General features: G+C 45.7%; 1 protein-coding gene across 3 annotated transcripts; it reads right to left on the reverse strand.

The window, feature by feature from the left end:
* Positions 1 to 4,254: 4,254 nt before the first annotated feature.
* LOC121319457 (oxidative stress-induced growth inhibitor 2-like) lies at positions 4,255 to 13,933 on the reverse strand. Of its 3 annotated transcripts, XM_041256903.1 has the most exons (7): positions 13,574 to 13,933; positions 12,828 to 12,936; positions 12,056 to 12,138; positions 10,690 to 10,826; positions 9,478 to 9,669; positions 6,926 to 7,017; positions 4,255 to 6,449 (listed from the first exon to the last, which is right to left on the reverse strand). In XM_041256903.1, exons 2-7 carry the CDS (start codon positions 12,851 to 12,853, stop codon positions 5,423 to 5,425), a joined length of 1,557 nt encoding a protein of 518 aa, XP_041112837.1. In that variant the 5' UTR covers positions 12,854 to 12,936; positions 13,574 to 13,933; the 3' UTR covers positions 4,255 to 5,422. The 3 variants fall into 3 exon arrangements, with proteins under 3 accessions (XP_041112837.1, XP_041112839.1, XP_041112838.1); XM_041256905.1 differs by lacking the exon at positions 12,828 to 12,936 and having other exon boundaries at positions 13,574 to 13,932; XM_041256904.1 differs by lacking the exon at positions 13,574 to 13,933 and having other exon boundaries at positions 12,828 to 13,567.
* Between the last annotated feature and the right edge of the window lie 526 nt (positions 13,934 to 14,459).

Below are 14,459 nucleotides of genomic sequence, written 5' to 3' on the forward strand. Positions count from 1 at the left end.
TTACAGCAGTCGTCATCATCAACAACACGTCTTTTTCCTTGTCCCCATGATTAGTAAAACAATGTCGTTTGCCCTTGTTTCTGCGCTTCTCAACGCGAATCGCTTGTGTTGATAATGTGTAGAGTTGTATGTATCTCTCGTTTGCAACACAATGCGTGTTGTGTGCGCAGCTCCCGCAGTCTCGGTGTGATGCGTCTGTGTGCTTGGATTTTTCTCCGCTTGGGAAACCCATTCCCTCACCCAGAGCCAATTCCGTCCGAGGGCGGAGCTCCAACGATCCTTTTCGGATTTCTCCGTTCACTTCCGTCCATGGCGAACCCGCTCCCTGACGCCTCCTCGGCCATGTTCGGGTCTCTAGGGGTCTGTATGCAGGCTGGTGTAATGTAAATCTGTGCACAGGGGCACGTTGTTTAAATTGTTAATTTTTTCCTAAATTGAGTAATATGTGTGTGTGTGTGTGTGTGTGTGTTTCTTTTCTGATAATCAAATGCACATTTACACTTTAATAATACGTTTAGCAAAACGATTAAATAGATTTTTTTTTTTTTTTTTTTTTTACTAGAGGCATTTACAAAAACAATTTATGTAACTTATTTAACCATTGAACATAATTACTGTTCAGTAATAATAACACTAATAATAATCGTAAACGTTGTAATATGTAGCTCTATTTTCTGTAATTCTGTTTTTTGATCCAGTCCCTTGTTCAACAATATTTTTTGTTGTCACTAGTGTCACCGCTATGCCTTGTTACACTGTCACCAGGACAGTTGTATTAAAAGGAGTAACCAGCATGAAGCCAGTATGACGTGTGTTCTCTTCCCAGCTGCCTGTCTGCAGTTCTAATAGAGAAGGTTTGTATTGCTGGGAGTGTCTGTTTTCTCCTGTGTTTGTTTGTTTGTGCTGGGTTGTGTGCATGTAAACAGTTTAAAGAACAGGGTTAGTAGTGTTGCTTGCAGAGTCACATGACCTTCTTCCATGCTGTATGGACTCAGATTTGGACAGCAGTCTCAATCATGTTTACAATAGAACTGAGTTTTGCATCACTTTTGTTGTTGTTATTTTCCCAGTCATGTCAGGTTTCTTTCCCACAGTGATGAGTGCTATACGTGTGTGTGGACCCCAGCCTCGCTCTGCAGCAGATGAATGGTATGCAGGGATTCTCAACCCGCATGTGTTTCCTATCAGGCACAGCCATGGTCAATTCCATCTGTGCTGTTACCTTCACATGTTCTTTCAACCTGCAGGAGGGCCAGTCTGGTGCTCGCTGGAGCCATCATATAAATCTCTCAAAGATGTAAAGCACTGCAGTGAAGCAGGGTTGACCTGCACTTTGCTATACCCTCAATCTACTCTGTTTCAATATCCATCCTATAAATCTCCATTGCAGTGAAGCAGGGTGGACCTGCGCTCTGCTACACTCCTCTGTCTGCTCTGTATTAATACCCAGCAGGGCACCTGCAGGTCCTCTCCTAGGAGATAAGGGAGGACAGCTAGTCGGTACCTTTAGATACTGTACTGCCCACTCTCGTGTGATCTTAAAAAGGATTTCAAGTACTCCTTGTTGTAATGTAAGTTTCATTCAGTATTTCATATGCAGTACAGGGCTCTGTTTAAGGTACTTTTTTATACTAAGCAGGTCAGCCAGTCTGTTGCATGGGGAACAAGTCCCACAGCATCACAGCGCTGGAGTTTTCCAGAGCTCTTCTTGCAGCGGCTGCAGTGTTTGACTATATTCAAAGCCTCTATTCTGGTCAGAAGCGTATTTATCAGATTGGAAGCAACATTCGTTCCTGTCAAAGCCACTTCCCTCTCGGAGTGGACGAGATACAATCCGGTAAAAAATAAACATGAAACAAACATTTGTCAGACCAAAGACAAAGGTAGGTGACTGTTAGAACGCGCTGTTAGCTACACAAGAGCAGGCTGCTCTGTGCGCTCTGTATAGAAGCAGACCTGTATGGTGAGTTTGCTTTCACGCGTGTGGCTGTGGTTGAAGTGTTGCCAGGTATACTGAGGACTCATCTCCCCACTGAACCCACGCGTCCGCATGTTACTCTTCAACTGCCCAGCAGGCGGCGCTAAAGAACTACCATCACATTTACAACCAGGTATTCAAGGGTAATAATAATATGAACACCTTTTAGTTCATAGAACAGTTAGATATGCATGCATCTCTTGTTGCTTGAAACAGATTGCAGATCACTGCAGCAACTGCACAATATTGTTTACAGACTAAACCGAAGACACAGGCTTGACAAGTCGTACTGAAGCCTGGGCACAGGTCTGCTGGATACTGCCTGCCAAGCACTGGTTTGATTGATGTCTGGTGGAAAACAAATCGTCACTTCATCAGCAATGCCACTCTCAGCCTTGGCTTCTGACAGCAGGAAGAGTCAGTAGCTGCTCCAGGAACCCAGGAGACCGGAGACAAACTCCTCAGATTCACTTCACTGATCTTTAGAGCGAGTTATCTCTTATGACAAGAGACTTTCTTTTTTAAATTTATTTCAAAATAATATTCCCACTGTAGAAATAAAAACTAAGAATCTACACCCAATCCAGGTTACCTTCTTTTTAATTTTTTCTCTCGTCCTCCAAAAAAAAACCCAAAAAACGATTTCAACCATACAATCCTTGATTTGTATGCAGTTACAATACATGAAAGAGCTGAGATTGTGTACAGAAATGTAATTCTGTTGGTTAAACTAAGCAAAAGGTCAACCAAAACCAGGACGCCCATGCCCTGTCCTGATCTGCATTAACACTGTCCAGAGGCAGTCAGGTGTGCAAGGGCAGGAGAGCTGAACATAACCAACTTCAACATAGCCTTCTCAAACATGGCACTGAAACAGGGTCTGAGAGAGGACAGGCTCCTGGTATGGCAGTAAAGACAAGAGGTGCAGCACGTTGCCAGGGAGACCAGGGCTGTTTTTTTTTTTTTATCTAACACATTGAGGTTTTTAAACATGTGCCTGCTTACCGACAAATAGCTGTGATCTCCACAGGTGTATTCTTTTTTATCTTTGCTACGGTTTCAGCACACGACTGAATACAAGGAGTTCGCTGCCACCTAGTGGTGCCTCAGCAGAAGACAAGAAGGTTTTCCAAGGTGCTGCTCTAATCCCAGCACCTCGATTGTAATTTTAGCACATCTTCGTTTAGGATTAGGAGGTTTCAAGAGGTCATCTCCAGGGACATCGATACTCCACAGACACTGCAAAGTAATAAACCATTTCAGCAGTGGAAAACCTCCCCACAAATACTGCAGCTGGAGTGGGAGTTACCAATCAGACTCCAGCCACACAGGTCATAAGCCTGGGCTCCCATGCACATTTGTTTTTTTATTCAAGCACTTTCGAAAGGACCGATTGTGCGTGTAATTGAGCCGTGCCAGCTCTGGAATCGGGGGTTTGAATCACTGAGGGGCGAGTCTGTATTACAGGGGTAAGATCGGGTTTGAATCACCGAGGGGCGAGCCTGCATTACAGGGGTGAGATCGGGTTTGAATCACCGAGGGGCGAGCCTGCATTACAGGGGTGAGATCGGGTTTGAATCACCGAGGGGCGAGCCTGTATTACAGGGGTGAGATCGGGTTTGAATCACTGAGGGGCGAGCCTGTATTACAGGGGTGAGATCGGGTTTGAATCACTGAGGGGCGAGCCTGTATTACAGGGGTGAGATCGGGTTTGAATTCACAGAGGAATTATACATACCGTATTTCTAGTTGAGAACGTAGTTTACCTCAAGCAGACCGATTAATGGCAGTTGCAAAAACAGTTAGGAAAAAATATCAAGAACGCAAATGAAATTCACAAATATGTATACGTTTAATATAAAATATATATAAAAAAACACAACATCCTTTATAAAAATCACAGTGCATATAAAACAATGGTTGCGAAAGCATTGAAGGTACAGGAACACATCAGATTAGGTTGGATTTGTGTTTTTTAGCTCATCTCCTGAGGCAGGCAAGGCACTCCTCTATAACCCAGGGCACAGCAGTTATAGAAAATGCACCTTTGGCTTCAGTTTTACAATCTGCTCATTTGGCACGTCAACATACAAAGCCAAAGTCGGCATGCTTCTTCCACATTTATTTATTTATTTATAATTAATATATATATATATATATCACAAATACGTTTATATATATATATATATATATAAAACAATGGTTGCGAAAGCATTGAAGGTACAGGAACACATCAGATTAGGTTGGATTTGTGTTTTTTAGCTCATTACAAAACAGAGAACAAATCTCTGACTTTGTCTCCTCAAGCCAAAATACAAGATGTTTTGTTCCATTTTATTGCAGGCATTACCAAAACCAGACAGGCACTGGAATTGGCACAGATTTAGACTCAGCTACCATCTACCAGATTGGACAACAAACTTGTTTCACCAGAAATGAAAGATCTGTCTCTTGACTGTTTGCAACTCAAGTAGAGTCTAGAGAAAAATGAACAGCAGTGTTGTGTAAAAGATTACAAAAACACATCTGGAGTGCAGAAACCAGTTGAGCTGGCAGTGTTCTTTACTTCAGCATGAACATCTTCTCTGACATGGACTGCAGCCCGAGCAAAACTACCCTGAAGAGTAACACAGAAAGAAGGCATCCCTGAGAGACACTGGCTTCAAACTGACACAATCATAACCCTGCCGTGGGTTTACCATGAACTCATTCTCAATTAGCAATTACTCTGCTGATCACACACTTCAAGGACTTCTCTATTAGCACCCCCTGTAATCCATACCAGGCTTGACGGCCAACAAGCTCAGCTGTGCTGGCACCAACGGAGGTGGACAGGAGATGCAGAGACCCCAGGACTCTGCTGGATGGAGAGGAGATGCAGAGACCCCAGGACTCTGCTGGATGGAGAGGAGAGGCAGAGACCCCAGGACTCTGCTGGATGGAGAGGAGATGCAGAGACCCCAGGACTCTGCTGGATGGAGAGGAGAGGCAGAGACCCCAGGACTCTGCTGGATGGAGAGGAGAGGCAGAGACCCCAGGACTCTGCTGGATGGAGAGGAGATGCAGAGACCCCAGGACTGTTCCTGTTTTTAAAGGCTGTTACACACAGAAGACACAGCAGCTCCACCGAACAAATTAAGACAAAAGACGGTTTACAAACACAGAAAAACATTTAACTAAACAGTCCCGTTCTCCAATGGTTCTTCTCTATATGAAATGGCCATCACTGATGAGGTGTTAAAGGAAAGCGACTTTCATTCGACTCCAGCAGTCCTCCTCCTGCTCTGCATTGAGAGATCAGCGAAAGAGCAGCAACTCTGCGCTAAACCCTGAAGCCATTCCCAGCGTCCTTTGAGGAGTCCAGCAGCACACTGCACTGCTCCCCTCGGACTGCTGCATTCCAGCGATTCCAGACTCTTCCAAAGTCTCTTCCGTCCTTCCCTCCTATGTGTCCAAAGAGCTGAAAGAGCCCGCCTCTCCTGAGCTGTTCTCAGACAGAACCCCCTCCTTGCTGCGGCGCTTTGAGAGTGCACTGGCGATGCTCAGGGCCCCTCCTTTGAGGAACCGCACAAAATTATCCCCCACCAGGGGGCCCATTGCGAAGAGGCCGGGCTCCTGCAGAGACTCGTAGGTGAAGGGGTGGACGTCCACTGGGTTTCCTCGGCAGGAGATGGGCTGCTGGGGGTTGATGCCCAGGTACCTGCCGCTGTCCTGGAGGAAGGAGAGGTTAGGGTGAGCCCCTATGAGCACGAGCGCCATGGATATCTTCAGCAACAGCCGGCCCCCGGCCCCCTCCAGCACACATCTGTGGTCAGGTTTGAAAGCCACGACGTGGTGCTTGGGGTAGCTGACATAGCCCGGGTAGGACCCCATGAAGCCGCCGCCCACCTCCTGCTGCTGCTGCTGCATCATCTGGTGCACCTTGTGGTACTCGGGGTACAGCACCTTGGGCAGCTGGTTGAAGATGAGGGCGGGGTCGGTGACGGCGCGGCGGAAGGCGTGGTAGACGGGGATGTTGAGGTGGTGAGCCGTCAGCACGCCGTCCGCAGCGGTCAGCCCGGCCCCCACGATCAGAACCGGGTCCGAGTGCTGGTCCACCTGGCCCCTGGCGATGGCAGCTTCGAACTCCCAGAAGCTGTGGCAGATGAAGGGCAGGTCCTCCCCTTCCACCCCCAGCCTGGCGGGCTCGTCGTGTGTGCCGGTGGCCAGCACCACGTTCTCCGCGCTCACCGCGAAGGGCAGCTCCAGGCCCTCGCTGCTTCTCTGGTAGCCGCGCACCTCCCAGGCTGTCCTGGGATGCTCTCCGTGCTCCTGGTTCACGGAGCCGCGCCTGCCCTCTCTGCGGAGCGCCCTTCGCACTGACGTCACCACGGTGTGGCTCACAAAGTTGCTCTGCAGGCCTGTCTCAGACACAAAGTGCTGGTAGTATGAGGCGATTTCAGCAGGGGTGGCTCGGTCAATCCGCAGGTTTCTGTGCAAAATCAAGAAATGCATTTAAAATAAAGTGAGGGATGGAAATTCAAATCCCCGTGTTGCCAGTAGATTTTTTATATATTATATATTTATATTCAAACTTTGGTTTCCTGAAGACTCCCAGCTAACAATTCTATATGGTTAAAAGCTTGCCCTACTGTATAATTAACTGGAATCAGTTTCCAGATGGACTGAAGATATTGATGCTGCAGCAATATAAAGAATACACAGCAAGCAAGTAATTGAAATATACAATAACCCTAACTTCCATTGCTAAAGATCGTAGAACCATAAAACAACCAGCACGCCATCGTCAGGATGTGCAGATATTAATATTAATCAGAAACACAGCAATGCATTCATGTGTCGTTTTATCACTGATTTTTACTGACTTATTCATTGCGTATTGCCCTTGATTACTGGGTAAATATACTGAGCAGCCACAAGGTGGTGCTAGTGCTTCAGTGAACTGACCTGCGTTTGTCTCTGACCCAGTCTTTGAGCTTCAGGCCTGGCAGCTCCATCCAGTTTGCCAAGCTGACGGTCAGCATTGAACCCTCCATGGCCTGCACAAACAGAACAGTACTAGCACTGAAGAGAAACCACATTCAAAAAAGATTTCATTTCACAGTGCCCATAACAAGAACCCAACGAGATCCTGCCGTGGGGCACAGTGTGCATTTGACAAAGAATTTAAATGCAGCACCACATCGGGCTCCATCATGCAAATCCAGACGATTTCACTGTCGCTGTTTGATACTGCGCGCCCGGGAGCATAAAGAGAGACACCCCTTGAAGAATGAACAGAACTTGCACACTGAGAGATAAGCAGGGGTGCAATCCTGCAGTGCACATACAGGCACAGCTTAGATGAAAGGGTACCTGACCAAATTTCCTCAAGCACAAACAACATCAAAGCGTCAACGATTTCTATGAAGTTTGTACCTTTCACAGTGCTGGAAGCAATGTGAGGAGACCAATTGGGATTACCTTGTGGAGGAGTCTCAAGGTCACAATGGAAATCTAGCAACTCTCATTAAAAGAGACTTCTCAACCAATGTATGTTTGAGGAGTCCACCTCACTCTAAACAGTGAGCACGAATCTTACTGCCTTACTGCACTAATCCTTTCCCCAAACTTGTATCATTCACTCCTAGAGAATTTTTACACAAATTGATTTCATGCAAATCTTCTAAACAGTAATTAAAGTTTCAGTAACTGGAAATGGCATTAAATAGAGGCACTCCCAAGAACCATGCCTCCTTATTAAAACCACTCCCTCAGCCCCACCCAGACTTGAAGACAATCCAAATAAGTCCCTGCCTCAGTGCCTGAGCTTGGAGCAGCAGTCTAGTGAAGACCACGTCCCTGGTGATGGTACATGAGGTATTGCAGGGATTGACATTAACCATGGCCCGGTGGCCACAGGCTGGTAGTTATGAAGCACCACAGGCCCGACTGGGCCGGTTACATTTAACTAGTATAATATATATATATAGTGCACGTGGCTTCCGTTTCATGAATCCAGGAAAATGGGCAAGTGTGTCAAAAAGCTGAAAATTAATTTACAAACCATTTTTTTATAAACATTACGAACTAATCCTAACTTTCCTGCCACGCGTCATGTTTGTTGTACAGTCAGTATCTGACACTGCGTACCGAAGTGCTGTGTTGGTACTCGTTCCTGCGGCAAATCTTTTACAAATCAGGTTTTCTACAACTAAGCAACCTATAAGCCAAAAGGAAAGTGCTGAAATCAATAAATCATAAAGAATGTAATTAAGAAAAAAAATGAAGACAAACATTTAGAGTGGAGGCTTCATTATGACAGAGAAAAAAAGGTAATGTTCTGCCTTGTTTGGCGTCAGTTTCTCAGACTTCCAGATAAAACAGCAGCTTTATTTGTTGTGAATTCAACATTTCGTTTGCATCCTATCCAGTCTCACAGTAAGGCTGGATACTTTTTGATTTGGGATCCGATGTGTTCACGTCAAAAATGCCATTCACAATCTTTCCAGGACTCGTTGGTATCGCTCAGCAAGATTGGTGCTGACTAGGGAGAGGCGACACAAGCGACAACGCTCTGAGAAGGGTTGTTATTGCTTTGTATTATGAATATTGTTTTAATAGGGTTTATTATTAGGATTAGGGATGGGAATTTCGAATAGTTTCCTATTTGAATACACAGGGTGCAACATTTTTGTGTATTCGATTACCCGAACTCTGGTCCCTTACGCTCCCAAGAGTAAAAGGCAAATGCATGTGCACAAGCAGACAGCATAACAGTGTAAGCCGGTCAAGTTTAGCCGGGTTCACAAAGTGACGAGACGAGATTTCTTCGCTCTGCACCCTATTACCTTAGGCACAAGTTTTTTTCTTTTGTTTTCTGAATTAAAATACCCGGAACTCAAATAGCATCAACGTCACAGCGCGTATCTCTTCCAATTAAAGCAACAGTCGTATAATAATGCACAAACCACCAAATAATAATTTTTGCTGTAATGTCTTCAGAATAAAATAGCACCTATATAGCAGCCTAAATATTCTACATCTGTTTAATTCTAACAAATAATATTTATAACATAATCTTAGTGTAAAAATTGTAACCTGGCCAAAATAGAAAATACATTCCAACATTACAATAGTTTAACATTACTAATTACAACTAGCCATCAAGTACTGACATCAGATGAATCGAAGTCAAGTTACTCTGTTTATTCAGTAACCTGTAAATAAATCAAAACAAGAACACTTGCTATATACATGTTTACTGGCTGAAGTAACATATATTGAAAGGCTTCGTTTAGCCACTTTCTTTTGAGTCGTGGGCTCTCTTTGGTTCCATACACAGTTAGAAACATACTGAAAATAAAAACCTTCATGAAAAAATATATAAATATATTGGGCCAGATAAAATTGCATCCGGGCCAGTAAAAACGCTAGCTCAGTGGCCCAAGGGGCCAGTAGTTAAAAATCTAAAACGTAGAGCCCTGTATTGCACTTGAGTGTGTTTTCAGAGTACTTACATGCCACGCTCCACCAGGGGGGCCCTTCCCCAGCACCAGGTGCGGGACGCTCCGCTCGCACTCCCATCGCCACTGCAGCGAGGAGGCGCAGTCCCGCCCGAAATCCCCATCCGGCAGCAGCAGCGTGTCGAAGAGGACCGCGACCGGGTTCGAGGACCTGCCTTCCAAACCTTCAGAAAGGTATTCGAGATCCTGCAAATGAGAACCACGGCACTGAATAGGTTCAGCTAGGAAAATCCCTTTTCTTACACCTCATCATTACAAGAACAAAAAACAGCAACCACAACTACTGAACACTCAATAGTGTTGAATTTAGAAATATTCAGAAAGTCACAAAGACTGAATAAAACTCTTGAAACATTTGCACATGACCTCTACATACCTTGTGTTACAAATAAAATAACCAGAATAGAGCTCAAAATACACATTACACAGTCCACAACACACAGTCCACAACACACAGTCCACAACACACAGTCCACAACACAGTCCACAACACACAGTCCACAACACACAGTCCACAACACACAGTCCACAACACACAGCCCACAACACAGTCCACAACACACAGTCCACAACACAGCCCACAACACAGTCCACAACACACAGTCCACAGCACACAGTCCACAACACAGTCCACAACACATAGTCCACAGCCCACCACACACAGTCCACAACACAGTCCACAACACACAGTCCACAACACACAGTCCACAACACACAGTCCACAACACACAGTCCACAACACACAGTCCACAACACACAGTCCACAGCACACAGTCCACAACACAGCCCACAGCACACAGTCCACAACACACAGTCCACAGCACACAGTCCACAACACAGTCCACAACACACAGTCCACAGCACACAGTCCACAACACAGTCCACAGCACACAGTCCACAACACAGTCCACAACACATAGTCCACAGCACACAGTCCACAACACAGTCCACAACACATAGTCCACAGCACACAGTCCACAACACAGTCCACAACACACAGTCCACAGCCCACAGCACACAATCCACAACACAGAGCACACAGTCCACAGCACACAGCACACAGCCTCGGACACGGTCTCCTAATACACAAACCAATGCGCCTGTGTTTTATTTATTTCCTTATTCCACAGCTGTGATCCGTGCTGCATGGAGGTCTTTTTACCACACAGACCCTGAATCCCATCGTTACACAAGCAGCCAGCACACCTGTTCCAGCAGGGACACATCCGGCCTCTCCTCCAGCTTTCTCAGCAAGAGAGGGTTTGGGTGAGTCGCTCCCGGGGCTAAGTAAGGGGTGTATCCTGACAGCAAGTAAGACAGGCAGATCCCAGAGGGGCCATTCCCTAAAACACACACAGAACAAGAAGAACTGTAGCACAGCCCGCAGGGTGAAAAACCCAGCCGCAGCTCCACAGGGCAGCCTGGGAGAAGAATGCCTTCCAGACATTGTTAAAGCTGAACCACTGAAACACTGCACTGAGGTAAAGAGCACACAACACACAAAAATACTTCACCTTGCTCTCCCAACGCTCACCATGCTTTCACCTTGCTGTGCTTTCCCTACAGTAACTGTTTCTGATGGATTCCTGTGAAGCCTGGGCTCTTCAGTTATAATCATCAGGAAAGGGTGTAGTGTTCTTGTAAATACACGCATCTCTCCCGGCTTTTGTAAATCGTATTAAAACAATAAATACCACACTTTATGAAAACTGACCTACTGTTTCCCAAGAGCTGACTCTATTTCAAAACATGTACAGAGGTTGCAAATACACGGAAAAGTCTGATTTGCCCTAGAGAAGCTGAAAATGAATTGGAGTGTGGAATCAGAGGTTTGATTTTTACAATGTGGCAGTTTATTCCTGATAGGACACACGTGAAGAGATTCCTACAGGTTGTGACAACTAATCACTGCCAAGCTGTCCTGTCACAACGGCAGGGAAGCTGGGACTCTTACTGTTTCCAAATCACATTTTACATCTTCGTTTTCTAATTGTACAATCCAAACTGCATTTTATTGTCTTTTTAATTCACATTGTATTAAACTGTTTTTAATTGGTCCATTTTTACAACCTGTCTTGTCTAATTTTTACAGTTAAACTGCTTTTCTTTTGTGTCTTTTCTTAGTTCCAATTTTAGAACATTTTAGTTTTAGATCTTTTTAAATTGTTTTATATTTTTACAAACCAGCTTTTTATCTTAATTTTACAAAGTCTTCATTTAAATTTGATAACACTTTGTATAAGGCTGTTTTTAATTGAATGGATTCATTGACTCGCTTATTTGTGTGACACGCTTTGGGATCCCTGTGTTGAAAGGCGCTACAGAAATGTGTACTGTATTGTATTGTATTGTATTGTATTGTATTGTATTGTATTGTATTGCACTGAAGTGCTTTCACTGATACTTTGTATTACCAGAACATTATCTTTACTGTAGTATTTCTGCACAGCCTGGGGGCAGACATGTAAAGAGAATTCCATTAAGAGCTTCCAGCCTGTCTGAGTCTCCTGTACAAAAGTGGCATTGTGTCTGTGTTCCTGTTAGGGGCTGTTAGAGAAGGCAGTTCTCTCACCGATGATCACCACTGGCACGGTTCCACGCAGATCATTGGGGAGGATTCGCTCTTTCACAACTGGCGTGTCTGCAAATGTGTTCCTGTAATAAAAGAACGAATTGGATCATTATCAAAGAACCGTGCAACAGTCCTGGACTGCAACACGGGCATAACCAAGCTGCTAGATCTGTTAATAACATGGTGAAAGAAGGGTCAATTTTTAGAAGGACTGCAAGCTTTAGGATGACAGTATTTTAATCTTCCAGTTACTGTAGGGTCAAAATAGATGACAAGGAATCACAAACAGCACAATGCAAGACAAGCTCTTCTATTAAACATGTATGGAGGCGTTCCTGAGGTGGCGGGGTTCGGAACACCAGGCTCCCCCGGCCCCAGGGAGGGGCGGGGTTCTCCCCACCAGGGAGGGGGCGGTCCCTCGGAACCCCCCCAAGCCTTGGGGTCCCTCCCCCGCCCCAAGCCTTGGGGTCCCTCCCCCGTCCCGGAACACCAGGAGGGGGCAAGCCTTGTTCGGAACTCCCCCGGAGGGGCGGGATCGAAACACCAGGGAGGGGCCGGGGTTCGGAACACCAGGAAGGGGGCGGGGTTCTAAACTGCTGAGTAACCCTTACTGAGCAGAACTCTTAAAGGGGAAGCTTCCAGACAAGCTAGGATTAGAACATCAAAGCCAAATACTTTTCTTTAAAGCAAAACTGTAAAATTCAAAAAAGGACACGGGACATAATGTCGTGTGGGGCGGCTGCGAGAAGAAGAGCATCATTTAAAGGCTTACCCGCTCTTGTGTAAATATCCAGACATCGTCTGTCTGTGCTGCAACGGATATTTCACTGTGCCAAGGAGGTCCTGCCAGCACCATCTGTGTAATTACCACTACCTGTGCACTGCACAAAACGCAACGCGGCGCACAATAACAATATTAAGACTTGCAATGCAGGTATCGCTCGCATCCTAACATTAAACACCACATCTGTAGACACAATACACATTGCATGTGGAACATGTTTAGTGAAGTACTGTATACGGTTATTTTTCAACATTGGTATAATATGAGCTAGTTTATTCTCACCTTGACATTCCTCAAGCAATCAGAGCAGCAGACTGCAGCAGTATAGAGGTTACGATCTAAAAAGGAATATGGTACGAAGCCAGCGTACTTGATCAGATTCACAGTCACCGATGAAGTCTAGACTTGCAGCGGCAGCAACACTAGCGGCGGATGTGAGTGTGTGTGTGTGTGTGTGTGTGTGTGTGTGTGTGATTGTGACCCGCCACGGCACTGGCAAAGCGGATTCCAATTACAAAGATGAATTTACTTGCGACAGATACTGTAACCCACACCGCTACCACGTGCGCTCATCGTTAAAAAAACCCTATCCGTTTAGAAATTGAAACGCTGCATCGTTATAATGTGACCCATTCCCGAACCAACACCGCCCCCCCCCCGGGTGGGGTTTGATAGTTTTTATTTTTTTTTGACAGAGGCTGCTGGATGCAATGAAATTAAGCATGTTCACTTACCCTTGCATAGCAAATGTTCTTGGCGTTTGATCCGCTTTCCGCTAGTAACTCTACAGTGAGATAACTGCTCAAGGTTCAGTCTGCAACGTTTGACACTGTATACCACTTCGATCCCAGAATATCACGGCAGAAAGTGTGCCGATTCCCACAGGATGACACTCAGCTGTCTTTTGTCGTTACCGCATCTGCCAGGGGGCGGGGGAGGACGGAGCAATGGCTTCAGTAACTTCAATCGCCTACTTCGCGTCCTGACCAATCACAAAGCTATCTCCCCGGTGACGTACATGCATGTTGTATAATTATTTTTCTTAAAGCTGCAGAGTGAAGTCACTGCAGTAACGGAACTCGTTTTTGGTTTTTTTTTTGTTTGCTTTTTGATAGAGCTGCCACCTCCACCAGCTCTGTCATTACAGAGATCAGTGCTGGTGGAGGTGGCAGCTCTATCATTATATAGATCAGGGCTGGTGGTGGTGGCAGCTCTATCATTACAGAGATCAGTGCTGGAAGTGGCAGCTCTATCATTACAGAGATCAGGGCTGGTGGTGGTGGCAGCTCTATCATTACAGAGATCAGTGCTGGTGGAGGTGGCAGCTCTATCATTACAGAGATCAGGGCTGGTGGTGGTGGCAGCTCTATCATTACAGAGATCAGTGCTGGAAGTGGCAGCTCTATCATTACAGAGATCAGGGCTGGTGGTGGTGGCAGCTCTATCATTACAGAGATCAGTGCTGGTGGAGGTGGCAGCTCTATCATTACAGAGATCAGGGCTGGTGGAGGTGGCAGCTCTATCATTACAGAGATCAGGGCTGGTGGAGGTGGCAGCTCTATCATTACAGAGATCAGGGCTGGTGGAGGTGGCAGCTCTATCATTACAGAGATCAGGGCT

The sequence above is a fragment of the Polyodon spathula genome, chromosome 8, assembly GCF_017654505.1.
Source record: "Polyodon spathula isolate WHYD16114869_AA chromosome 8, ASM1765450v1, whole genome shotgun sequence".
Taxonomy (NCBI): domain Eukaryota; kingdom Metazoa; phylum Chordata; class Actinopteri; order Acipenseriformes; family Polyodontidae; genus Polyodon; species Polyodon spathula.